General features: G+C 46.7%; 1 protein-coding gene and 1 non-coding gene across 2 annotated transcripts; both read right to left on the bottom strand.

Moving 5' to 3' along the window:
• Positions 1–8,469: 8,469 nt before the first annotated feature.
• On the bottom strand, positions 8,470–26,076 carry FXN (frataxin). The gene is made up of 5 exons (XM_021694400.2): positions 25,880–26,076; positions 19,392–19,489; positions 16,664–16,784; positions 11,399–11,496; positions 8,470–9,042 (listed from the first exon to the last, which is right to left on the bottom strand). Exons 1-5 carry the CDS (start codon positions 26,045–26,047, stop codon positions 8,892–8,894), a joined length of 636 nt encoding a protein of 211 aa, XP_021550075.1. The 5' UTR covers positions 26,048–26,076; the 3' UTR covers positions 8,470–8,891.
• Positions 23,668–23,740, bottom strand: TRNAA-UGC. Its single transcript has one exon. It is a non-coding gene; the product is annotated as a tRNA-Ala (tRNA).
• Positions 26,077–27,441: the final 1,365 nt, after the last annotated feature.

Genomic DNA, 27,441 nt, shown 5'->3' with positions numbered 1-27,441 from the left:
TCTGGGATCATGACCTGAGCCGAAGGCAGACACTTAAGTGACTGAGCCACCCTGAGCTTAGAGATTTTTAAAGTTTTCTTTCTCCTATGGTTTTATTTAAGCTGCTTTCTTTTGGAAAAATTTCAGTTAGCATTGAAGGGAGGGGTAGGAAATAAAAGTAACTAGGGAATGGCGTTGTCTTATTTTTCCAAATAATTTAGCCACCTTTTCCACTTAACATGGCAGAAATAAGAACTAAAAACTTTGAGGTCAAGATGTGGCACTACCAATTCTCCCACAGAAACAGAACTGAAAAGTTGGGGTCTGTTTTGCACTAGTATTTATTTATACCTGGACTGAGCCTCAAGGGATTGACTTTGTTCAGAGTACAGGAAAGTCTTTGGGAGCCAATTTTCCTGCCTGGGTATTATGTAGGAAAAGACATCAGGGTTCAAAGCTGAGGGCCAAGAAAGAATTCTTGAGATGTCTTTGGTGCAAAAAGGTAGTTTTAATAAAGCATGGGGACAGGGACAGGACCCCTGGGCAGAAAGAGCTGCTCTGGGTTTGTGAGGGGTGGCTAATTATATACTTTCTTTCTTTTCTTTTCTTTTTTTAAAAGATTTTATTTATTTATTTGACAGAGAGGTTGAGACACAGAGAGGGAACACAAGCAGGGGGAGAGGCAGAAGCAGGCTCCCCACCGAGTAGGGAGCCCGATATAGGGCTCCATCCCGGGTGATCATGACCTGAGCCAAAGGCAGACGCTTAACGACTGCGCTACCCAGGAGCCTCTGATTATATACTTTCAAGTTGGGAGGGGGTTAGGGATAGTGTAAGTCTCTAAGGAATTTGTAAGCAAGGTTCTCAGGACCTTGAGGGGGTTGGCTATTGTTGGGAAAAGGTCATTTATTACTGTCTAATAAAACCTGAGTCATGAGACCCTTCAGATGTATATCAGTGGGCCATATGCTTGGGGGATGATTGCCAACCTGTATCTTGGGGGGTAGAGCTAAAGGAAGTTTCCAAAGAAATTTTTATATGTTAAAGTAGACCTACAGGGTCCTGGGTGTTGGGCTAAGATTGCTTTTTGCCCTTAGCAAAGTATTAACATTGAGGCAGTTGAGTCCTTAAGAGGAATGTCTCTCTGTTTCAAGGACTTGTCAATAGGCTGTAGATAGTAAGGAAATTTAATAATTTTTCTTCTGCCTTTGTTTCCCACATCAGGTACATATGCTTTATTCAACAGTTTAAATACATCTTCGGTAAACAGCTCAATAAATCTGTTCTGGTTTATTGGCTTAAACTCTCTACTTCTGGTTTATTATCTCTGTAAGAATAGAAACAGTCTACTTCTTGTCACTGAAAGTTTGTACCCTTTTACCAACCTGCCCTTTATTTCCCTCACCCCTCAAACCCTGGCAACCACTTTTCTACTGTTGCTATGATTTTGACTTGAAAAAAAATTGACTAGTTGATTTACAGATTTCACATATAAGTACCATGCAGTATTTGTTGTCCTCTGTCTGGTTTATTTCACTTAGCATGATGCCCTCCACGTTCATCCTTGTTGTTGTAAATTACAGAATGTTCATGTTTTTTAAGGCTGAATAGTATTTCATTGTGTGTATGTGTATGAGTATATGTATACACATATACACACAAGCACATATACACCACATCTTCTTTATCCATTCATCCATCAGCAGACACTTAGGTTGTTTCTATAACTTGGCCATTAGGAGTAATGCTGCAATGAACATAGGATGTAGATGTCTCTTCAAGGGAATGTTTTTGTTTCCTTTGGATATATACCCACAGGTGGGATCGCTGGATCATCCCGTAGTTCTATTTTTCATTTCTCCAGGAGCCTCTATATGGTGGCACTCACATTCCCACCAGCAGTGCGCAAGGGTTCCCTTCTCTCCAAATCCTTGTAGACACTTGTTATCTCTTGTCCTTTTGATAATAGCTGTTCTAACAGTGTGAGCTGAGATCTCATTGTGTTTTAGATGTGCATTTTCCCCATGATAAGTGATGTTGAACACCTTTTTTTGTACCTCTTGGTCATTTGTATGTCTTCTTTGGACAAATGTTCTGTTTAGGGCCTTTGCCTATTTTTAATTGGGTTATTTATTTTTTGCTATTGAGTTTTATGAGTTCCTTGTGTCTTTTGGTTATTAACCCCTTATCGGATATGTAGTTTGCAAATATTTCCTTCTATTCTGTAAGTTTCCTTTTCATTTTGTTGATGGTTTCCTTTGCTGTGCAAAAGTTCTTTATTTTGATGTGGTCCCACTTGTTTATTTTTGCTTTTGTTGCCAAATCCAAAACTCATTGCCAAAACTGATGTCAAGCAGTAACCCCTGTGTTTTTTTCTGGGAGTTTTATACTTTCAGGTCTTAGGTTCAAGTTTTTAATCCATTTTGGGTTGATTTTTGGTTTTGGTATAAATAGGGGTCCAGTTTCACTCTTTTGCATGTGGCTGTCTAGTTTTCTCATCACTTATTAAGAGATATCCTTTTCCTATTGTGTGTTCTTAGCTCCTTTGCTGGAAATTAATTGGCCATATATGTGTGAGTTTATTTCTGAGCTTTCAATTCCATCCCATTGATCTATGTGTTTGTTTTATGCCAATACTATACCATTTGATTACCATAACTTTACAGTGTAGTTTGAAATTATCAAGTGTGATACCTCCAGCTTTGTTCTTCTTTCTTAAGATTGCTTTGGCTATTCAGGGCCTTTTGTGGCTCCATTAAATATCTTAGGATTATTTGTTCTAATTCTGTGAAAAATGCCGTTGGAATTTTGATAGGGATCTCACTGAATCTGTAGATGACTTTGTGTAGTTTGGACATTTTAACAATATTAATTCTTCTAATCCATGAACACAGAATAGTTGTCCATTTATTTATATCATCTTTTTTTTATTTTTATTTTTAAAGATTTTATTTATTTATTTCACAGAGAGAGACACAGCGAGAGAGGGAACACAAGCAGGGGGAGTGGGAGAGGGAGAAGCAGGCTTCCCGCTGAGCCGGGAGCCCGATGTGGGGCTCGATCCCAGGACCCTGGGACCATGACCTGTGCCGAAGGCAGACGCTTAACGACTGAGCCACCCAGGCGCCCCTATTTATATCATCTTTAATTTCTTTAATCAATTTCTTCTGGTTTTCAGTGTACAGACCTTTCTTTTTTGGTTAAATTTATTGCTTTTTTTAAAAAAAATTTTATTTATTTATTTTGAGAGAGAGAGTATGAGCGGGGTTGGGGTGGTCAGAGGGAGAGGAAGAAGCAGCTGTCCACTGAACAGGGAGCCTGTTGCAGGGCTCGATCCCAGGACCCCAGGATCATGATCTGAGCCGAAGGCAGATGCTTAACCTACTGAGCCACCCAGGCATCTTGGTTAAACTTATTTCTAAGTATTCAATCTTTTTGATACTGTTGTAAATGGTACTGTTTCCTTGATTTGTCTTTCTGATAGTTCATTGTTGGTGTATGAAAATGCAACTGATTTTTGTATATTGATTTTGTATTCTGCAGCTTTTCCGAAACTATTAGCTATAATGGGATTTTGTTGGAGTCTTTAAGGTTTTCTGTATAGTCCTGTCATTTGGAAATAGTGACAGCTTTATTTCTTCCTTTCCCCTTTGGATGCCCTTATTTCTTTTTCTTGCTTACTTGCTTTGGCTAGGACTTCTAATACCATGTTGAATAGAAATGGTGAGAGTGGCCATCCTTGTCTTGTGCCTGATCTTAGAGGAGGATCTCTCAGTGTTTCAGTTCTGAGTATGATGTTAGCTGCGGCCTTGCCATATATGGTATTATGTTGAGATATGTTCCTTCTCTACCCAGTTTCTTTTTTTTTTTTTTTAAGATTTTATTTATTTATTTGACAGAGAGAGACATAGCGAGAGAGGGAACACAAGCAGGGGGAGGGGGAGAGGGAGAAGCAGACTCCCCGCCGAGCAGGGAGCCCGATGCGGGACTCGATCCCGGGACTCCAGGATCATGACCTGAGCCGAAGGCAGTCGCTTAACCGACTGAGCCACCCAGGCGCCCTACCCAGTTTCTTGAGAGTTGAAATATTCTGTATCTTAATTAATACATCTGGAAAAGATGGACCCTGTGAACTCAGATTCTGTTTCTGTAGCAGACATCAGAATATAAGTGGGCTCAGTTTTTTTTTTTTTTTTTTTTTTTTTTATTTGAGAGAGAGAGAATGAGAGACAGAGCATGAGAGGGAGGAGGGTCAGAGGGAGAAGCAGACTCCCTGCCGAGCAGGGAGCCCGATGCGGGACTTGATCCCGGGACTCCGGGATCATGACCTGAGCCGAAGGCAGTCGCTTAACCGACTGAGCCACCCAGGCGCCCGGCTCAGTTTTATATATTCCAAAGAGGCCATTAATTGGGATCTTTAGGATGTTACGGCTAATTAAGTCAAACTGAGGATTTGAAAGCATTTCTTACTGTTGTAAGATGTCTAACAGTAATGTGTTGTAATGTCTAACAATAGCCTGGACGTAGAAAGAGTTTTGAACAGCAGGAAAAATTTATGTCATTCATACCAGTGTCCCTCCTTCTCCTTCTGGTATGTGACTGTTTTCATTTACAGAAGATAAATCCATGCCAAGAATTCAACTGGACATGACCTAAAATTACTTTAATCTTAGTGTACACCTTGGAGGTGTGAAGCCCGCTTTCCTTGGCAGCCTTGCATAGCTAATCCACACAGATTTTTCACATTTATGAAGATGGGTCTTTCCCTAGAAGTAGCAATGGGGTTTATTAGAATATGGGGGCAGGTATAGCTTAAGAAACATATTGTAAACTTATTAGTTAATACAAAGTATCAAACTTAAAGTTGACCAAATTATTTTTAGAACTATGCTGAAGATGGAGTAAAACATAACCACTGTAGGGGGCAAGAAAACTTGTTTCAGGAAATCAGAATCTATCACCAAGATAACCAAGATGAGCATTTGGACTATGTTTGAGGCTGAGTAGAGGATGTCATAAATAATACTTTGGAGGAAACCCCCAAATGTGAATATAAAATCGTGCTGTGCATGTGATAGTATTTGTCAGGTACTGAGTGCTTTGCTTGTGGGCTAGAGGTTAGATATCACCATTTTACAGGGAAGAAAAGTGAGGCTAGTGTCAACAAATAAGTCCATAGCCAGAGTTTGGATACATTTTCTTTTTTTTTAAGATTTTATTTATTTATTTGACAGAGATACAGAAAGAGAGGGAACACAAGTAGGGGGAGTGGGAGAGGGAGAAGCAGGCTTCCCGCGGAGCAGGGAGCCTGACGTGGGGCTCGATCCCAGGACCCTGGGATCATGACCTGAGCCGAAGGCAGACGCCTAACGACTGAGCCACCCAGGCACCCCAAGTTTGGATACATTTTAAAAATTCTGATTAAAAAAAAAATCTCGGGGTGCCTGGGTGGCTCAGTTGGTTAAGCCACTGCCTTCAGTTCATGTCATGATTCCAGAGTCCTAGGATCGAGCCCTGCATCGGGCTCCTTGCTCTGCGGGGAGCCTGCTTCTCCCTCTCCCTCTGCCTGCCGCTCCCCCTGCTTGTGATCTCTCTTTCTCTCACTATCTCTCTCTCTCTGTGTCAAATAAATAAATAAAATCTTTAAAAAAAAAAAACAAAACTCAGGGTCTCTTTTACATACCTGAGTGCTTCTCTGTATCCTCAGAGAAAGGTAAATAAGTCCTTTTGGGTAGTTATATTTTCTTTTTTTTTAATAAAGATTTTTATTTATTTGAGAGAGAGTGAGAGAGAGAGCATGAGTGGGAGAAACAGGCTCCCCCAACGAGCAGGGAGCCTGATGTGGTACTCGATTCCAGGATCCCAGGATCCGGACCTGAGCCAAAGGCAGACATTTAACCGACTGAGCCACCCAGGTGCCCTGGGTAGTTATATTTTCAAGTGGCTGGGGTTCTATCCACTCAGGAAGCTAAACATCATAGAAAGCTTTCTGAAATTAAATCACATATTTTCTTGCCTCCTTTGACATGTAATACTCTAACATGTAATACTGAACATTTTCAACGTTTTCCTGAAAACTCATCCTTAATGTGGGTGACACCATAAATGTGCTCCCGGGGTCTAAGTTGTGGGAGGCTCCTGGCCCCACACTGTGATGCTTTTCATTTGCTAGTCAGAGAATGATTTTTTTTTTTTTTTTAAGATTTTTATCTTTCCATCTGTCAGAGAGAGAGAGAGAGAGATAGAGAGCACAAACAGGGGTAGCGGCGGCAAAGGTAGAAGGAGAAGCAGGCTCTCTGATCAGCAAGGAGCCCGATGCAGGACTTGATCCCAGGAGCCTGGGATCATGACCTGAGGCAAAGGCAGATGCTCAACTGACTGAGCCACCCAGGCGTCCCCAGAGAATGATTTTTATTCCTCCCTGGGTGGCTGTTCTTATGGTTCAAATGGGAATTTCCCAGGGCCTTAGAAAGGAAATAATTAAACTAGTTAGCATTGTATGTAAAGTAAAAGTAAATAGGCCTGAAAAGCTAGACTACAAGGGAAGCGTTAAGAGCACAGATCTAACTTACATTCTCCTGTTACAGCAGCCTGATTAAATCTTTTCTGTTATGTCCCAGATAGGTGAGTGCATCCCTTAACTGAGTTCCAAGGAAGCAAGATAGTGAAACTTTCATCACAAGAGATAGACGTGCAGACACACACACACAGATTTTATTTTTTCACTGGTACTGACCTACCACACTTAAAGATTTCCACCCACACTAACAAATAATTTTACTTTTGAAGAAAGGAATTTTTAAATTTTTTTTAAGAAAGGAAATATTTTATATAACCATTTAGCGTTTGTTTACATTTTTCTTTTAAGAGGTTTTTTTTCCATAATGAAATGTGGTTTTTGTTCACCCATGGCAAAAGCCTTTGCTACACATTTGCATAAACTTGTCACTAATAAATCTTTCTTTAGTAAGAACATAACAGAACAGGAGCATAACTCTGGAGGGGTTTTAATGTTCCTGAGCCTTGGTTTCTTCATGTGTAAGATGCAGATCAGTAGAGATTAAATGAGGTCCTATGGGGGCACCTGGGTGGCTTAGTCGTTTAAGTGTCGGCCTTCAGCTCAGGTCATGAGCCCGGAGTCCTGAGGAGGGCTCTGTGCTCAGCGGGGAGTCTGCTGGAGAGTCTCTCCCTCTCCAGCTGCCTCTGCCCACCGCCCTTCCCCCACTATGGTCTCTCTCTCTCTCTCACTCACTCTCTCTCAAATAAATTAAAAAATCTTAAAAGATAAAATAAGATGAGGTCCTACGGTGTGGCAGGCTGTCTTAGTCTGTTTGGGCTGCTATAACAGAATACCATAGACTGGATAGCTTATAAACAACAAAAATTTATTTCCCACAGTTCTGGGGGCTGGGAAGCCCAAGGTCAAGGCCTCAGCACATTCGGGGTCTGGTGATGTTCTGCTTCCTGGTTCACAGACGGCTGTCTTCACTGTGTCCTCACGTGGTGGGAGGGGCGAGGAGCTCTCTGGGGTCTCTTTTATAAGGGCACTAATTCCAGTCTTGAGGCTCTGTCCTCATGACCCAACCCCTCCCAGAGGCCCCACCTCCTAACTCCATCACACAGGAGTTAGGATTCGCCGTAAGAATTTGGGGGGGACATAGGCATTCAGTCCACAGCACAAGCTCAGCTCAGTAAAGACACGTAAGATGGGTACTATTTGAACATAAATTCAACTGAAATTCAAGTGGAATGATACCAATAACCATGTATTTATGCTATAGCTTAAGAAAATTGTTCTTGGTCATCCCCTCATCTACCAGAAGGAATTAAAACCAGCCTGTTAAGTTGGCCTGACAGGCCCACTGAATGTCTGGGCTGGGAATACACTATATTCTCTCAGTTCCACTCTCTCATTTAACACGTGGGGAAACAGGTGCAGGGAGTTTGTGAAACTCGCCCAGAGATAGAGAACGGAGATGCTGCATGTCTGCGTAGCCTCATTACTGAGAAATCTTTCTTTAGTAAGAAAAGGTTGCACTGAGCCAAGTGAAGGACCAGGGTTCTTTTCATTAACATGAACATCTTTTCATTTATGTGGTCCTTCACAATTTGCAAAGCACCCCCTCAGCCCCGTGACCTAGTTTATTACACTAATCCACGAACTTACGAAGATGGCCCTTTTCCCCCTTTTCTTTGGGAGAGTTTTTGCATTCTCAGACTTGTGCTGCAGCAGCTGAATCTATGCGGATGCTTCACTTAAAAAAAAAATACACACACACACAATGAAATGAAATGTGTGCGTATGTCCCTACATATGTCTCTGGAAGAAACATCACGTCTGAGTATCATGCAGTTCACAGCCTGGCAGACACGAATGCAGACAGAGAATGATCTTTGGTTTGAGAATTCCTGAATGTCACTGACACTTCCATAATAAAGGGCTTAGGAATGTGGACATTTTCAAGAGGCGTGGCAACATTTGTAGGCAACTCTTTAATGAGTCTTATTTGGGGACAGAAAGGGGAGGTCGGCCAGCCCTCTTCATGTGGTTTTAGGCAGTTAAGTCCTTCAAAGGACAAAGAGTGAAATCAAGTCATTTCTCCTCCTGAATTTTTCCTTCTTCTTTTCCTTTGTTGTAAGGTTACATATAAATGTATGAGTATAGGGACATTATAAAAGAGAAGGGATATCCTGTGAGGGAGGAAATCAGACAGTAAATCCAAAAACACTACGGAAATTACAAATCCGAACTTGGGGGAGGGTGGGAGGCAACACGCTCTTTCACAGAGCTCTTCCTTACACGCCATGCAACTGCCCTCCAAAGCGGGAATGGAACAGACCAGACACAGCTGCAGGACGGAGCTGGGGTCTGGGCTTTAGAGCTGTTCATGTCTTTGGGATTGGGCTGGGCATCAAGCGCCTTTTCCGGAACAGGCCAGAGAAGATAAGTCCAGTTTGGTTTTTAAGGCTTTAGTCAGCTCCATGGCCAGCAGCTCGTGGAGGGACATGCCGTCGTGCGCGTACACCCAGTTCTTCCCTGTCCAGTCGTAGCGCTTGGGCCCGCTGCAAGACAAAATAAATACGCAGGAAGTCCACGAGGACAGCCCTTGAGGACAGGTAGTAAATGCTGACTCCACAACGCCACCACCAAGAAACTGACCGGAAGAGAGGTCCAGAAAGTCAATTTAACAAGGCGTACATTTGACTTCTTGTCTCGGGGTCTTTCTATGTAAGAACAAGTACCCAGTTTATCCCCTGCAACAATCTGACAGAACAATTCTCAAGACCTGAAAACATCTGAACCCTCTCGGTGAGTCTCTGTAAGGCACATTCTGAGCTTTCACTTTCCCGAACTCACAGAGGGTACCTGCTATGTCAGAGCAGGGTTGTTAAAATGATGGCCATTCGTGTACTACTCACATGATTTGTCCCTTACCTATATTATTATTATTATTTTAGTACATTCATAACAAGTGCAACCACTACCTCTCTCTACCAAAACACTTCATCACCCCAAAAGGGAACTCTGTGCCCACTGAGCAGTTAGTCCCCACCCTCTCCTCTCCCCGGCTCCTGGCAATCACTCATACTATTTTTTTTTCTTTTTTAAAGATTTTATTTATTTATTTGACAGAGAAAGACACAGCGAGAGAGGGAACACAAGCAGGGGGAGCGGGAGAGGGAGAAGCAGACTCCTCGCCGAGCAGGGAGCCCGATGCGGGACTCGATCCTGGGACTCCAGGATCATGACCTGAGCCGAAGGCAGTCGCTTAACCAACTGAGCCACCCAGGCGCCCTATTTTTTTTTTTTTCTTAATATAATTTTTCTTGGGACGTCTGGCTGTTTCTCATATGGTTCCTCCAGAGGTAAAGGATAAGAATGTACAGTCCTTGGGGCGCCTGGGTGGCTCAGTTGGTTAAGCGACTGCCTTCGGCTCAGGTCATGATCCTGGAGTCCCAGGATCGAGTCCCACATCAGGCTCCCTGCTCAGCAGGGAGTCTGCTTCTCCCTCTGACCCTCCTCCCTCTCATGCTGTCTGTCTCTCATTCTCTCTCTCGCAAATAAATAAAATCTTAAAAAAAAAAAAAATTTTTTTTAAAAGAATGTACAGTCCTCATGCATGGCTCTGGTTAGGGATGGGACAACTGTTTGAGGCCAAAGAGAACAGGCTAATTGGCCCGCATAGGATAAAACACCCAAGTTCAAATTAATTGGGTCTAAAAAAGCAATGCAATCTATAAGGGTCTTGCTAGAAATGGGTGATTTCTGGAGTTGTTTGTTGAATTATAACATACTTCCTAGATGAAGTTGGGGCAAAGGAAGCATAACGCTTTACTTATTTTGAACAAATAATTACACACCATGGCATGATAAACAGTATAATATTAACTGCCTAAAAATGATGTGAACATTGGGGCAGAAGAAGAGTTATAATTTATGTTTTTTAGATTTATTTATTTATTTGAGAGAGAGCGTGTGCATCAGGGGTGGGGCAGAGGGAGGAGAGAAAAAAATCTCAAGCAGGCTCCCTGCTGAGTGCAGAGACGACTCCGGCTCGATCTCACTATGGAGATTATGACCTGAACCCAAATCAAGAGTTGGATGGTTAACTGACTGAGCCACCCAGGCGCCCCTATAATTTTTTTTTTTTAATGTAAATACCATTGGGCTTTCAAAGAACTGCATGCTGGTTATATTTGGGCCTTTCCCAATGCACAGTCAGTTTGTTGTCTTTGGAAGTAACGAGTGACCCAGGAAGGCTGGTCTGAGAGCTTTTTGTGAGTGTCTCTCTATAACTCCCTTATAACAACCCCAACAGATGCAGGCCGATGAGGGGCCCTCTCTCCCTGCACGTTCTCAGGCCTTGAGATGCAGCGCAGGCGGCCTCCAACAAATCATTTATTCCACAAGATTGAAAGCACATCAGTGATCAACACAGGAGGGATTCAATGCCCTGGAGTCCCAGCTTAAGAGGCTCTCCCCCCTCCACAGGGCAGGCAGCCCAATTTCACAGAGGGAATTCAACCAACCTTTAGCGGGATCCTCAAAACAAACTAGACGTCAAACTTTAACCTGCTTTGAAGACAAAGTGCAACTCGTTCTGAGGCTGCAGCATCAAAAGTGGCTTTTTAAAAGGCAGGGCAATGATTTCATAAAGAGAAACTGTCCAGGCCAGGTTCTGAAAAGTTATAAACTTTTTGCTTCAGATCTACATCCCAGTATCTGCTTACAGCAGCCGGATTACTGGTAGACCGAAGTTCCTAAAGCAGGGTTAACTGTCCTACAAGGATGGGGTGAGTGTGAAGCATCAGCTGTGCTCACAGCCAGCCACCCACGAGGTGACCTTCCTTGTAAAGGGTCCATAGCGCCACACCTCCCACGAGCTGAACAAGGACAGATGGGGACTTCTGGACATACCTGGAGGGCGAAGATAACCAGATCTGCTTGTTTGGGGTCTGCTTGTTGATCACGTAGGTTCCTAGATCTCCACCCAGTTTAACTGTTAAAACACCACTCTGGCGGATCAGGTGGCAAAAGCACGAGGAAAAGAGAACAAGACAAAGTTATCACTTTGTCACAATTGCTAAACTGCTTCCTATCTCGACGTTGGTACACAAGACACACCGCAAAGAAGCGCCTTCCGTGTTAGACACGGCAGATCACGCAGAAAGCACATGGCTCTGAGTCAGACTATGACTAATCACGATAATACTTAGACCTCGTAGTGCTCTCCCTCATTCCCTGGGAGGCTGGCGAGGGGAGAATTCTCATTATTCCCGTCTCGAGGTGAAAAGACAGCAGTGGCTTGTCTGAGGAGTGAAAGCCGGCCAATGGGAGGCTGCGCATCCTGCCCGCTGCCGCAGTTCCCTCAAAGCCCAGCCAGAACGCACAAAAGGATGTTAAAAAACGCAGACCCCAACTCTACCGGAGTCCCACGTCAGCCCAAACATCAGACAGGGCACGTTCATTACCAAACAACGAAAAAAGGGAAAAGAGAAGGCAGCGGTCAAACCACCGGCTTTGCTGGTCTTAGAAGAGCCATAGAGCCAGCTCTGCTGGTAGAAGGCCCGCACTCCAGACAGGTTGTATCCTCAGACCCTTCCCACGCATCTCACAAGCTGCTCTCAAGGGCTTTATTTTCCCCTAAAGAGCCCTGAATTCTCTAAAAGCCTGGTTGGTCCACCTTTGCTCAATAAATGCTCATTTAAATTTGAAAACACTCTTTCAACAAAGGAGCCATTTACTTCCAAGGTCTGAGGTTTCTTGAGCATGTGCAGAATATTATAGAAGCAACCACACAGCTCAGTCCCTTTATTGGAGCTGGCGTGCAGGAGGCAGCCCCTCGCTGTTCCCCACCCCCGGCATAAGCCACGGAGACACACCACTGCCTTTCTCTGGGCTTCTAGAGCCCCTGTCCGATCAAGAGGCCCCGATGTTTCTTAGAACACTTTGTGTTTGGTTTGCAAACACAAACAGCTATTGAAAAGGTAAATGGCAGTGATAATAATAATACATAATAATAGTAATATAACTGACAGGCAAGAGAGAACTCTATTGGGTTATACTTTTCAAAAAAAAAAATTATTTATTTAGTTGAGAGAAAGAAAAAGATCTTATCCATTCTTGAGAGAGTGAGTGAGAGCGAGCACAAGCAGGGGGAGGGGCAGAGGGAGAGGGAGGAGCAGGCTTCCCACTGAGCAGGGAGCCCGATGCGGGGCTCGATCCCAGGACCCCGGGATCATGACCCGAGCTGAAGGCAGACGCTTAACTGACTGAGCCACCCAGGCGCCCCAGTAACATTTTTTTCTGATTAAAAAGAAAACAAAGAGGGATGCCTCGGTGGCTCAGTCGTTGGGCGTCTGCCTTCAGCTCAGGTCATGGTCCCGGGGTCCTGGGATCGAGTCCCAAGTTGGGCTCCCTGCTCAGTGGGGAGCCTGCTTCTCCCTCTCCCTCTGCCCCTCCCCCTGCTTGTGCTCTCTCTCCCCTTCTCAAATAAATAAATAAATAAATAAAATCCTTGAAAGAAATTAATTTTTTTTCTTGAAACCCACCTTTACTATTTTGGTAGGACTACCGCCTTTCATTTACTTAAAAGTGTCTTGAGGTGCCTGGTAGCACAGTAGGTTAAGCGTCCGACTCGATTTCAGCTCAGGTCATGATCTCAGGGTCGTGAGATCGAGCCACCGTGTCATCACGCTCTGTGCTAGGCATGGAGCCTGCTTAGGATTCTCTCTCTGCCTCCTTCCCTCTGCCCCTCCCCCTTCTTTTAATTTTTAAAAATTAAAGGGAGGGGAGAGAGTCAAAATCGTCCGCAGCTGCGGACAGGGGCACTAACCATTCAGAACATTCCCTGTCCACAGCTTGGTGGAGGCTTATTCCCGCCACTCAGTATCAGCCCTACACACTCGGGAGCAAAAGGAGCAATTTCTGTTGTCACTAGCTTGTTTTGTAGAAATAGACACCCATGGGATGGCATGTTGAGTCAGGCGAGTTCAGGTATATGTGGCTTCCCACACTCCAAAAAGAGATACCCCTCTTAAGGAGTAAGAATAATGAATGTGAAGCCCTTTTCCAATTTAATCCTAATGGAAATTCGGAGAAGTAGAGGGATGTCACCCACTTCCCAGCTGAAGAACCTGGCACTCACAGAAGTTAAGATAATTCACTTACAGACTCTTGGACAGAAAATACAAATCCAGGATGATAGGCTAGGTGCTTTGTCTCCATATCCAATAAAATGCTGCCTCTGAGCAAGTGTCTGTAACCTGGGACCCAGAGGTGGTCTTCAGGGTTCTGCAGACTGTCCCAGCCTGAAGCTGAAATTGTACACACAGGTGTATGGGGAAGGTTTTCTTGGAAGAAGGTCCAGGAAAGGTTAAGGAACCTCTGCTTTATGGCACTGATGTACTGACAGCTTAGTGAGTAAAGAACATGACAGCAGATTCTCATCAAAAAGTCAAAGAGGCCAGGGTTCCACCGGGGGAAAAACGAAGGTGGCTTGGAAGTAACCCCTCAGACAGCACAGTCCTTCTCCCGGTCCTGGTCAGATTTTGCCGGTCAAGTGCAGCCAACTCCATGGATCCTAGTGATGGGAGGTGCTTTCTGCTCTGGTGGGCAGTCCCCTCTAATGGCAGGGCCAGTGCGGGTAAAGCCTGGACCCAGACGCTGACCCCCCCAAGTTACCCACCCCACACGACAGCCAAGGAGCGCTCACATTTCCCACTCCACAGGGAGCAAACAGAACAGACATGTTCTTGGGTCTATCTGGAATACTGCTGTCAGTTGTCTACTTGGTCAGGACCAAGCTGGTAAAACGTCTATGATGCTGAGTGGCATCAATGAGAGTGTGTGTGGGCCCCATTTCGTTTATTTACTGTATCAACATTTATTAAGTCCCTATCATGTATTTGGCAATGTTTCAGGCACTGGGATACCAAGAGTGGACAGTGTCCTGGCTGCCAAGGAACTCAGTCTCACCATGGGAGCTGATGTGTAAATCGACAGCTGGTACACGGGGTGATCAGTGCTCTACAGACTCATCCTTGGAGTGCTGGGCAAGGAAGTAAGCGTGCTATCTGCCTGGAGCATCTAGGAGGACTTCCCAGAGGAGGCAATGCCCAACTGGACCCTGGGGACAGGGAAAGACTGCACCCCAAGAAAGCTCAAGTAACAGTGTTACGGGTATTCTCTTGCCTATAATGTAGTTTCAATAGATTTGTGAAATGTGTAAGTTAGCGAGCACTTGAGAGACTCTTATCAGGAATTCACACCCCAGGGTAGATAGCATTTCAAAGTTCTTAATCAGAAGTCCCAACAACAGAGTCAGCTACTGTATGCCTTTAGTTTCTACATCTATGCTAGAGCATTTCCTAAGTAGTAAATGATTTGTTAGAAATAATTTTTCCCTGGTGAGGAGAATGACCACTTAAGGTATATGGACTGGCTAGAAAAACAGAGGTGCCTCTCCCTTTGCAGGAATGGGTTACAGAATCTGGAGACCCCAGCAGCTGGGTCAGAGAGACACTCTGCAGGGAGGACTCCGGTAAGATCCTGTGACCCACCACTGAGCAAGAGCATTTTTTCTTTTAAAGATTTATTTATTTATTAGAGAGAAAGAGAAAGAGAGAGAACGGGGGGAGGGGCATAGGGAGAGAGAGAATCCTCAAGCTGACTCTTCGCTGAGTGCGGAGCCCGATGCAGGGCTCGATCCCAGGACCCTGAGATCGTGACCTGAGCCGAAACCAAGAGTCAGCCACTCAACCAACTGAACCACCCAGGCGCCCCTGAGCCGGGGCATTTGCTGCTAGATTCCAGGGGGTAAACAGAATCCAGCTGCTAGAACACTGGCACATTTGCTTCTAATGAAACACTCATGCAAAAATACTTGAGTCCCTAAGTATTCTCACTAATGTTACAAGAATGAGTGGTGTGACTGTTTTTGTGGCATGTTAATGAATGTTTGTATGCATGGCCGAGTTTAGCCGGAGACTTGGTTTCCCTGTAAGTACAGCTAGCCGCTGGTGGGGAGGCTGGGGGAGAGGAGACCTGTAACTGCCCCGGCTCCACCATTCCACAGACAGTCAAGCTGTGGGGGCCAGTTAGTAAGGGTTCCCCAGCAGCTTGCCTTCTGAGGCTGTCTGCAGAAACACTTTGAATGCCCTGCCCTGAACGATGATGCTCACAGCAGTCCCCGAATCCACCTGGAAGGCATCCAACCCTTTCTGGCCCCGTTGCCTTAAATTTGACCTCCAAGTCCCTCACTGTCCTTCCAACCAGGCTTGAAATCTTCCAGACTCTGCTACCTGCTCCGTCTGATGGAGTCCCTTCTCTGTCCACAGTAATATCCAACAGCACTTCTATCACGTTAGCCTGACAGCTGGTTGTCCTAATAATTCCACTTCATAACATTTCTGACTATTAATTAATTGCCATCAAGAGGATTAATTTCCGTGGGGGATTTTCTGGCAAAAAAGCCGCAGCTCCCTAAGGCGTAAACAGCATTCTAAAGGCAAAGGTGGCCCACTACTCAAGTCTGCCACCTGGTGGCCAGTTGATGTAGAGCAGCACTCCCTGGGCTTCAGGGCTCCGCGGCTCCCCGCAGGGCATTTAGGATCATCTGAGGAGTGATTACAAAAACTTAAAAAATTAACTCCCCTGTCCTGCCTGGGACATGCTCCCAGACCAACTAAAGAAAAATCTCTAGGGATGGGACCCAGGGTGCACATTAGAATCCCAGGTGAGCTTTTCAAAAATATGTTTCCTGATAGTACACCCCGACCTGCTGATCAGAATCTCAGAATCTCCCAGAAGTGGGGCCTATGTCTGTGTGCTCTGAACACACCCTGCTTAAGGAGGAGTGGTTCAGGCCTCCCCATGCCCCCAGGAGAGTCATCCTGCTAGACAAACACAGGCCTGGGTCCCTCCCTGATTTACCTTCATGAGTACTGAGTGGTGCTTGAGAACCTATATTTTTAAGCAGAAATGGGGCTCACAAAGGCCATGACTTGCCCAAGGTCACAAGCCTGGCGGGGCAGGGCTGGAACACCAACGCGCCAGTCTTTGGGTCCCACCCGTAACCTCAGGCTGCTGGATGCTTAACTCCACTGGAGGGGAATTCTTTGCCTTAGTGAGCTAGAATTCTTAGGGAGGAACAGAAAAAAATGAAAATAAGCAAAAAGGTACCCCAAATGAGACATCATAGTCTTCGAATGTATAAGGTTTGTCTGCGAGGTCTTCGAAAAACTCTGCTAAGGAGTCCAGTGTCTTCTCCGCCAGTCTTTCATAGGTGGTCTCATCCAGAGAGCTGCAGGGGAAACATAAAAACCCCCCAAAACACACGTTTACCAAACTGCTCCATTTCATTAATGTCAAACCCACACATCTATTTATTTACTTATTTAATTTATTTTTAGTAAATACGCCCAATGTGGGGCTTGAACTCACGACCCAGAGATCAAGAGTTGCATGCTCCACAGACTGAGCCAACCAGGCCCCCTGACACATCGGTTTTTTACTTAAAAAATTCATGGGAAATAGCTACCATGTACAGAGAAAAAATTTAAGCAGCATTAAAGAGTTTATACAGGGGTGCCTGGGTGGCTCAGTCGGTTGAGCCTCTGCCTTCAGCTCCTTAGGTCATGATCCTGAGGTCCTGGGATGGTCCGTTGGGCTCCCTGCTTAGTGGGGAGTCTGCTTCTCCCTCTCCCCCTGCTTATGCACACTCTCTCTGTCAAAAAATAATAATAAATAAATAAATCTTAAAAAAAAAAAGTTTATAAAGAAACTTTCTTCCCAAATAAGCAGCCCCCATCCGCAGAGTCAACTACGAATAACAGTCTCTTCTATATCCATCCAGAATTTTATATTCTTTTTAATATAGAAATTGAAGCACCTTGCAGTTTTTATTTAACATATCCTGGAAATTGTTCCATATTAGCACATACGGATATTCCTGGTATTTTATTTTATATTATTTATTCAACCTGACCCCTTCAGCTGGACATTATGCTTATTAACATTGCTTGTATTATGATTAAAATTATGTTGGGCAAACCACAAAGTGGGAGAAAATACTTGCATTACATGTATCTGAAAAAGGGCTTATTTCCAGAATATATAAAGAACTAAAAAAAAAAACAAACAAAAAACTACAAGTCAAAAGAAAAAGAAAACCCAATAGAAAAAATGGGTAAAATACTTGAACAGATATCATTTTAAAAAACATATCCAAATGGCCAGTGGACACATAACAAGGGGTATAACTTTATTAATCTTCAGGAAAGTACATTAAAAAATCACAATGAGGGCGCCTGGGTGGCTCAGTTGGTTAAGCGACTGCCTTCGGCTCAGGTCATGATCCTGGAGTCCCTGGATCGAGTCCCACATCGGGCTCCCTGCTCGGCAGGGAGTCTGCTTCTCCCTCTGACCCTCCTCCCTCTCATGCTCTCTGTCTCGCAAATAAATAAAATCTAAAAAAAAAAAAAAAAATCACCATGAGATACCACCAGAATGGTTAAAATGAAAGAGACAGATGACATCAAGAGTTGGCCCAAAAGTGAAGCAACCCCTCTCCATTGGGGGTGTGTGTGTGTGTGTGTGTGTGTGTACGCACGCATGTACACGTGTGTATCATGGCCAGAGAAGCCGATCCTAGACCTTGAGAGAGGACGGTGTGTCACCTGGAAATCTTGGCCTTTGAAGTGGATGACAGACCTGATGAGAGGGCCTGTGGTGGCAGCCTTGGGGTTAGGGGCTAATGTGCTGTGTGTGCGTGTGGAAGGAGGGTCCGTGGAGACATCAGACTGGCAACGCCGGGGAGCTCTGCACCAGAACCCACTGCTTCCTTCCAGGGCGCCCACCAGGCTCTATTTCCCAGCATCCCCTGGGGTCCGCTGCGGTCATGTGGCCCAGTCCCTCCCACTAAAATCTGAGTGAGGGACAAGTGCCTCTTCCGAGACGTCATGCTCTTGCCCCTTTCTGTGGAATGGAACCCGGGCAGGGTGACCTGGCTTCTACCGTGTAGAGGACAGTAAGGTACGGACAAGTGATAGGTGGAAGGACCCTGGGTGCCTGAATCCCTGCCCAGAGGCACGCCCACCCTGGACTGTTGGGACGCAAACCACGGCTGGCTTGAGCCATCACAGTTGTGGGCCCGTCTGTCACAGAGGCTTGGCCGACCCGAACTGCTAGGTCATCGAAGAGAGTAACAACAGAACTCTGGAAACGACCCAAATGTCCAGCAGGAGGGAACGGGTTAAATGAACTGTGGTACATCCATCAAGTTTAGTATTATTTTATTTAAAATAATGTGGCAGAGGGGCGCCTGGGTGGCTCAGTCGGTGAAGCGTCCGACTCTTGGTTTCAGCCCAGGGCTTGATCTCAGGGTCGTGAGTTCAAGCCCTGTGTTGGGTTCCACACTGGGGCAGAAGTCTACTTAAAAATAAATAAATAAATAAATAAATAAAATAATGTGGTAGATAGTTGTTGATACGGAAAGATGCTTATGAGTGCTTCTGCTAAGGGAGAAGACAGGTTTTGGATGGGATGGGCTTTTTTCTTTTTTTAAACCAGTAAGAGAAAAGGAAAAAAAACTTTAAAAAGCTAATAGAAGTGGCGCCTGGGTGGCTCAGTTGTTACGCGTCTGCCTTCGGCTCAGGTCATGATCCCAGGGTCCTGGGATCGAGCCCCGCATCGGGCTCCCTGCTCGGTGGTAAGACTGCTTCTCCCTCTCCCACTCCCCCTGCTTGTGTTCCCTCTCTCGCTGTGTCTCTCTCTGTCAAATAAATAAATAAAATCTTTAAAAAATAAAAGCTAATAGAAGTATGAGCAGGTATGCACATGTTGTGTATTGAGAGAGAGAAGGAGGGAGGAGGGAGAAGGGCTCTCTGACATGGAAGAGGCTTTATCTTACCCAGGGTCGCCCAAAGTTCCCGCTGTCCTCATATTCATCAAACAGACGCTCTGCTTTTTGACATTCACGATCTGATCGAGGCGGTGGAGGCTCAGACTCTAAAAGCCAAAGTGAAGAGGAACATTACCATTTCTCAGTGCATTATGGTCCCTGAACGCACGGTTTAAATAGCACCACTTCTGCATTCGGGAATAAACCACGTTAAATTTTTCCAGGGGTGTTTCTGGGATGTTTTCACCTCGTTTTAATGCATTACCTTGTGTTCATTCTCTCGGGCTCTCTCTAAGCCTGTGCTGTCCGATATAATAGCCCCGAGCCACAGGCAGCTCTTTACATTTAAATTTATTGTCACTTCCCATCACTTCCCACTAAAATTTGAGTGAGGGACAAGCACCACTTCCAGGACTCCCATGTTCTGGAAGGCCACGTTTCAAGTGTCCTGTGGCCTCATGTGGCCAGTGGCACATAGAACGGAGTCACCATCACGGGAAGCTCTATGGGCGGCGCTGCTCCAGGCTATTCTGCGGTGTTTAGCACAGGCCAGGCGCGTGGAAGCATCAGCAAAGCTCCTGGAATTTGACTAATGCAAGCAACAATGAACAGCAAGAGGCAGATGTCTGCTGATGTCCAGAAGAGAGGATCGGACTGCAGATGGACAGGTTTCATTAACATGACCTGTGGGAGATAATGTGACCTGTTGATTTCCTCCAACACATAACTGGAAGAGGGTCCAGGCGCTCGTCTCTGGGGCTGCCAGCTCTACTGGCCAGCCGGAGAGACAGATGACATAACCAGAGGACAGTGACAAACACCGAGGGGAGCCTGGCTGAGGGACCTGCCCCAGTGAGGGAGGGGACGGAGCCTGTAAAAGGAGAGAAAAGTGGTACATCAGAGTGGAGATGTCAGGGGAGAGGATGGAGAGGTGGCCAGGGGGCCTTGTGAAGGCTCTCAGCTGGACTTCATCCTGGGAAGGCACCCAAGGGCTGGATGGGGTTGGTAGTAAGATTCACCTTCTCCAAAGGTCACTCTGGAGCAGGGCTCAGAGGCCGCTGTTCTCTTGAGCCATCGGTGCTCTTGGCAGGCTCAGAAAGGAGAAGGCAGAGGGCACAGGGCTGAGAAATGAGCAGAAAAGGGGGAAACAGGGGTGCAGAGCACAGAGGGTGTGATTTTAAAAGGTTGGCTCCGAAAGAGAAGGAGAGAGCCAGCATGATAACCAGTTATTGCTACTGCACATTCTAGAGTGTTCCCTATCTGCTGGGTGTTGCAGCTCTCAGTCTTGATAGAAATGGATGTGGTTAGTCCTCATTACAAGTCTGTGAAGCAAGTACTATTATTATAGTGGTTCCTTATGACAGTTTGTTCTATAAAGTCACCACGAACAGGAGGTTAGTGAAATGCTCCTACGGGAAATACAGGCTTAGGTTCCTGCAGGCTTCAGGTCACATGTGACCAGCTGATCCATACATAACCTCGTTTACATGCGTTTCTGCTTAAAGACATCTTGTTTAATACACATTGTTGATACATGAACACTGAGCTCGGGGCCAACAGCACCATTACTGAGGCTGGAACGAGGCTGATCTAACACACGTGTTTTGTCCGTAAGGCCCTAAGCCTTCTCACACTTAGAACGCTAGACAGCACTCCGGCCCTATGCTCCAGGGCCATTTTAAACAGTAAAATCACCAACCAAAAACACAAAAATGCAAACAACGTGCCACTAATTAGATGGTGGAAAGGACACTTGACCCCGTGGGAGCCGAGAGAAGAAGACAGAGTGTCACCTTGTTTGACCTCGGTGGGAACACGCAAGCATGGGGCAACTCTAAGTTTTTGCTGCTGTGCGTGTGTCCCAGAGTGACCACGAAATCCACCCTGGGTATTGATTTTGGGGTTACAGATAAATTTTACTGAGTAGGTGAATTCACAAGTCCAGGATCCATGAAACATGAGGATAGGCTGTATTTGTATTCTATGGGATGAGGAACCGGAGCAAATCACTCGATACGTGGAGGAGCAGAGATCTGAACCCACACCCTCTGGCCCCAGGGTCTGGGCCACAAAGGAAAAGAATCACACCCCTGGGAATCGTACAGGGTTTCAGACATGGAAGGGAAGTTCAAGAACTAGGGGCTCAGAGTTTCCCTCCCCTCCAGGATCCTGGCCTCTCAAATCCTAGTTGTCGTAGTCTGACACCTTCGCATAGCCTTTTTCCTGTTTCGTTTTTGGTTTTGACTTTTATATCTTGGATGGCTGTTCTTGGTGGGAGGTTTGCGCTAATGCAAGTTACTCATAGCCAGAAGCAGAAGTCTACATCCGGCTGTTTTTAATCATCAAAGGAACTGCTGCCAAAGTTGCTGGTCTCTTACCTGTTCTCCCCCAAGCTAATGTTCCCTGGGTACCTGCTCACCCTTTCCGAGCCCCCGAGGGCAGGGGTCATGGTACCTGCCACGCAGACTGGTGATGAACATTAGACAGGAGGATACGAATACCCCAAACACAGGGCTGGAGGGTGTCCAGTCAATTTCGGTTTTGGAGCATGTCAACAATAGTGGAGAGGCGGAGGGTGAGGCCCGGCCTGGGTGGCTAGCAGGGAGGCCAGGCCTCACCCCAGGGGTCCCCTCCGCAAAGCACAAAGCTGCAAAGGCTGGAAGAGTGAGTCAGTTCTCACCCACCGCTGGCGGGGGATGGACGGGTACAACCATTCTTGGCATCAAATGAGTTGAATATTTGCTGGCCCCTCGCCTAGCAATGCCATTCTGAGGGATTCGGCCACAAAGAGCCTCTGTCCACGCACAGGAACGCCGACAGCAGCACCATGGTGGTCACACAGATGTCACCAGGAGACTGGACAGAGTGTGATGGGCTCACCCAATGGGATACTACTCAGCAGAGAAAACGAAAAAATGACAACTGTGTGCATCAGTGTCGATGAGCCTCAAAAACAACACTGAGCACAAGGGACAAGTCACAGCACAATAAATACAGCAAAAATTTTTTTCTATCAACAGCACATGCTTTAGGGAGACATACATGGGGGTGACACTCTAGGAAAAGGAGGGGATGCCCGACCGAATTCAGGAGAGCAGATTCCCCTCAGGGAGGCCCAGCGGTAATCGGGAGAGCACCAGAGCCCTCCGGGGGACAGGTCATACTCAGTCTCTCACTCTGGTGGTGAGGATGTGGCAGTGTGTCATTAGGCTTTAAACAGTACAGATTTTTTTTTTTTAAGATGTATTTGTCAGAGAGGGCGCCTGGGTGGCTCAGTTGGTTAAGCGACTGCCTTCAGCTCAGGTCATGATCCCAGGGTCCTAGGATCGAGTCCCGCATCGGGCTCCCTGCTCTGTGGGGAGCCTGCTTCTCCCTCTCCCACTCCCCCTGCTTGTGTTCCCTCTCTCGTTGTGTCTCTCTCTGTCAAATAAATAAATAAAATCTTTAAAAAAAAAAAAAAAGATGTATTTGTCAGAGAGAGAGAGCACAAGCAGGGGGAGCGGCAGGCAGAGGGAGCAGACTCCCCGATGAGCAGGGAGCCCGATGCGGGGCTCGATCCCAGGACCCTGGGATCATGACCTGAGCCGAAGGCAGATGTTTAACCGACTGAGCCACCCAGGCGTCCCGTGAATTTGTTTTTTCAATTGTGAATTTTATAAAATAGAAACCAAGCATTTCCACAAGTTCAGTTTAACATCTGAGCTGACATGTGCTGATGGGGGAAATACACACTGGATTTGGAAGACTGTTAGATAGCTCAATGGTTTTTCAGTACTGATTACATGTTGAGATGATAATATTTTTTTTTTTAAAGATTTTATTTATTTATTTGAGACAGAATGAGAGAGAGAGAGAGCTCATGAGGGGGGGAGGGTCAGAGGGAGAAGCAGGTTCCCTGCCGAGCAGGGAGCCCGACGCGGGACTCGATCCCGGGACTCCAGGATCATGACCTGAGCCGAAGGCAGTCGCTTAACCGACTGAGCCACCCAGGCGCCCCGAGATGATAATATTTTGAAAAACTAGATTACCGGGATGGCTGGGTGGTTCAGTCGGTTAAGCATCTGCCTTCGGCTCAGGTCATCCCAGGGTCCTGGGATCGAGTCCCGCATCGGGCTCCCTGCTCAGTGGGGAGCCTGCTTCTCCCTCTCCCACTCCCCCTGCTTGTGTTCCTGCTCTCGCTGTGTCTCTCTCTGTCAAATAAATAAATAAAATCTTAAAAAAAGGAAAAAAAGAAAAACTAGATTACCTAAATGTACTGTTGAATTTTTTTTTAAACTAAGCTCTAGGCCCAACATGGGGCTTGAACTCATGACCCTGAGATCGCAAGTCACATGCTCTACCAACTGAGCCAGCCAGGCGCCCTCTGTGGTGTTGAAATTAATTTTACCTGCTTTTTACTTTTTCAATTTAGCTACTGGAAAATTTAGAATTACATATGCAGCTCCCATTCTATTTCTTTTGGATATTGCTGTAGAAGTAGGAATACACGGTAGAGAAAATAAGGGTGGGGAAGAGGCCCCCACAACGAACTCAGGTCCTGATTGAGATCTGGAGTGCAGGGATTTTGGGGGTCAACCTGAGGGCAGGTAAGGGCTTGAAAAAATTAAACATAGTGGTCCCAGTTGCCACTGTCATCCACCCAGTTCCGCAAATACTGGAGATGTGTGAGGGAACTGTGTTACAAAGTTCAACAAACCTGATTAATTTACTACGGTAGAGGAGGCCCAATGGGTGACCCATGTTGTTAACTACGTCCAAACCTCCCAAGACCCCTAATCCCAGTGTGTGTCCAGTGCCCACCTCCTGGGTGGCAGCTCTAAGTTGGGCATGCTTCTGAGTCAACAGTCCTTAACAGCCACTAGGTACCATCCCAAAGACCATGCCGTATCTTGTCACTGTCCTAAATTACAAACTGCGGGCAACCCACGGCCCACACCAGCAGGGGTCAGAGTGCAAGCCAGGGCAGCTCCAGGTGGGAGAACAGGAGAGGGGTATTAAGTGTCTCTGTCTCTGTTCTGCACTGGGACATCATGGTGCCAGGACGGCCATAGCTGCCTATATTTCCCAAGAAGGGGGGGGCCAGTATCAAGGCCCCAACTTTGAGTGTTGGCAACCAATCCTAACTTCTCTTCAAACACGGCCCAATAACAGGGTGGTGGGAAGTTCAAGTCCAAAGTCCAACTTCCAGAGCTCCACAGGCAATTTGGGTTGGATTTTGTCTGCCTCCTTCCTCACGCACAGTCTGTCCAGCAGACCAGCCACTCAGCGTCCATATCCATCTGCCTTCCCGGCCCAGGCCTGTCTCTCCTTCGGGAATGCCCTTCCCTGCTCCCTTGTCACCTTCAAGACCCTGGTTAGGGGGTCCTGAGTGGCTCAGTCGGTTAACCCTCTGCCTTCAGTTCAGGTCATGATCCCAGGGTTCTGGGATGGAGCCCCATTACCGGCTCCCTGCTCAGCGGGGAGCCTGCTTCTGCCTCTGCTCCCCCACTTGTGCTCTCTTTTCTCAAATAAATAAATAAAATCGAAAGACCCTGATTAAACATCGCGTCCACCCCCGCTGTGAGTCTTCCTCAACCCCACAGCCATTCTTTGGGCTTCCTCCTTTCAGGTCTTGGAGCGAGTGGGTCAGATGCTTCTTTGCTGCCCCCAAGGGAAGAAAAGGGAATTAACTTCCAGGGCTCAAGACTTCATGTTCCGTTAATCCAATGTAATCCTCACAACAGCTCGGCAAAATGGGCGGAACCCTTTCATCTCTTGACCGAAAAGGAAGCCATGCCTCGGAGAGGTTCCAGATCCCCCGAGGTCACACAGCTCTGCTGAATCGAGCCGGAACTTGGGAGCGCAGGCCGGGTCATTTTCCAGAAGCTTCGCTGCTCTAGCTCTTGTGCTCCACAGCCTGGACGTTTCCATCTCGCTCGAAGGGAGCGTTTCGTTCATAAAAGCCCATGCTTGGAAACATCGCTCTAGTATTATATATACGCACTATGCTAGACTATTATGTTGGTCTGTGTATTGCTTTGTTCTATTTATATATATTTATGTACCACACTAATATTATACGTCATGGACATATATATGTACGTTACAGTACCTTGTACAGTATATAGTATCGCTTAGGTTGAAGTTCTGGCAAAGGGAAGTGGCGGGCTCGGCGCCATCCACGGACCCCCGAGAGCGGGTCCCCGGCCACTTCCCCTGCGTTGCGTTCCCCCCGCAGTTGCAGTGCATTGCCCTTTTCACCGGAAAGCAGAGGCCGGTGCAAACGTGACCCCGGCAAACAGAAGGCGGACTGCGCGGCCGCGCGCCCGGCCGGGAGCAGCGCGCACCACTGCCGCGCTCCACCGCCACGCGGCCACCAGCAGAGCGCGGCCCCGCCGGAGCGGAGTGGGCGCGCGTGCCCGCAGCGGAGTGGGCGCGCGTGCCCGCAGCGTCCCCAGCGGGCGCGGCCTCCCTCCGCCGGCGTGCGGCCCGGACGGTTGCGCGGCGCCGGTACTCACGGCGTGGCTGGGTACGCGGGTCGCTCCGGTTCCGACGCGCAGCCCCCGGCTGCCGTAGAGCGGGGCGTCCCTCGTCGGGCCCCGGGCTCCGGCGCCTGCCGGGGCTGAGCCCGGGGGCGCCGAGCGGGGCAGGAGGCCGGCAGACGCGCGGCGCCCGAGCGTCCACATGCTGCTCCCAGTGTGCGGCCGCTCCGCCCTCCCGCTCCGGGGACGCCGCGGCGACACCTGGTGGCCACTGGTCGCAGGCGTCGCGGTTCGGCTCCCCGCTCAGGTCCCCTCTTCTGTCGGCTGTGGGAAATGGCCGGAGGTTAGACCTCAGGGAGAACTTCCCAGCATTCCACTATGTCTGTATTTAACACAAATGGTTACCCCATCCTCCCATCGACCTCCCCAAATCAGTCTTTTTTAAAGATTTTTTTTTTTTAAGATTTTATTTGACAGAGAGACACAGGGAGAGAGGGAACACAAGCAGGGGTAAAGATTTTTTTTTTTTTAAGTAATCTGTGTACTCAATGTGGGGCTTGAACCTACACCCCTGAGATCAAGAGTGGCATGCTCCACCAACGGAACTGGCCAGGCACCCCCGAAATAAATCTTTTTTATTTTTATTTTTTTAAGATTTTATTTATTTGCAAACGAGGGGGTGGGGGAGGGGTCAGAGGGAGAGGAAGAAGCAGACTTTCCGCTGAACAAGGGAGCCTGATGTGGGACTCGATCCCAGGACCCTGAGATCATGACCTGAGGCAAAGGCAGAGGCTTAACGGACTGAGCCACCCACACGCCCCCAAGTTGATCTTTCTTATATATGTATTATATAATATATTACATGATGTAATAGAAATATAAATTATATATAATTATATGATCAATCTAAAAAAGATTATTATATAATATATAAACAGCATATAAAATTGGTATATAATTATTAATTAGCATTAACTATATAATCAATATGATATAATTATACATAAATATATGTATTTCTCAGAGAAAGAGATCTGACCTGACTCATCCTGTACCCTCTCCATGTTCCCCATACTTTTGTTACACTTCCTAGTCCTTCACCTTGCTGTGCCCTGCTGTGCCTTAGGCCTTTGCTCTTGCTGTTCTTCTGAAACACTCTTCCTCCAGCTGATCACAGGGGGGGCCCTTCTCATCCGCAGGCCTCAGTCTGCATGTGCCCTCCCTAAAGAGCCCTTCTCTGACCACTGTACCTAAAGGAGACTTCTCCCTCCATCCGGTTTCCCTCTGGCACTTCCGTCCATTGATTTCTTCCACAGTGATGAAGGATGGGGATGGCAGGCAGGCCAGCAGGGACAAGCCCCCCCGCCCCCCAAGAGGAAACCATCCTTAAAATGATTTATTTTATTTTTTTAATTTTTTTTATTTTTAAAAGATTTTTATTTATTTATTTGACAGAGAGAGAGAGAGCGAGAGCAGGAACACAAGCAGGGGGAGTGGGAGAGGGAGAAGCAGGCTTCCTGCCGAGCAGGGAGCCCGACGTGGGGCTCGATCCCAGGACCCTGGGATCATGACCTGAGCCGAAGGCAGACGCTTAACGA

The sequence above is a fragment of the Neomonachus schauinslandi genome, chromosome 13 (assembly GCF_002201575.2).
Source record: "Neomonachus schauinslandi chromosome 13, ASM220157v2, whole genome shotgun sequence".
NCBI lineage: Eukaryota > Metazoa > Chordata > Mammalia > Carnivora > Phocidae > Neomonachus > Neomonachus schauinslandi.
This window is presented reverse-complemented; position numbering and strand designations above follow the sequence as displayed.

Excerpts from the sequence above, each read along its gene's own strand:
- FXN (XM_021694400.2), bottom strand. The coding sequence starts at position 26,047 with ATGTGGACGCTCGGGCGCCGCGCGTCTGCCGGCCTCCTGCCCCGCTCG. Across the intron at positions 16,785-19,391 it reads GGAACTTTGGGCGACCCTGG|CTCTCTGGATGAGACCACCT; the intron begins GTAAGATAAAGC and ends TTTCCCCTGCAG. Across the intron at positions 9,043-11,398 it reads TGGTTATCTTCGCCCTCCAG|CGGGCCCAAGCGCTACGACT; the intron begins GTATGTCCAGAA and ends TTTGTCTTGCAG.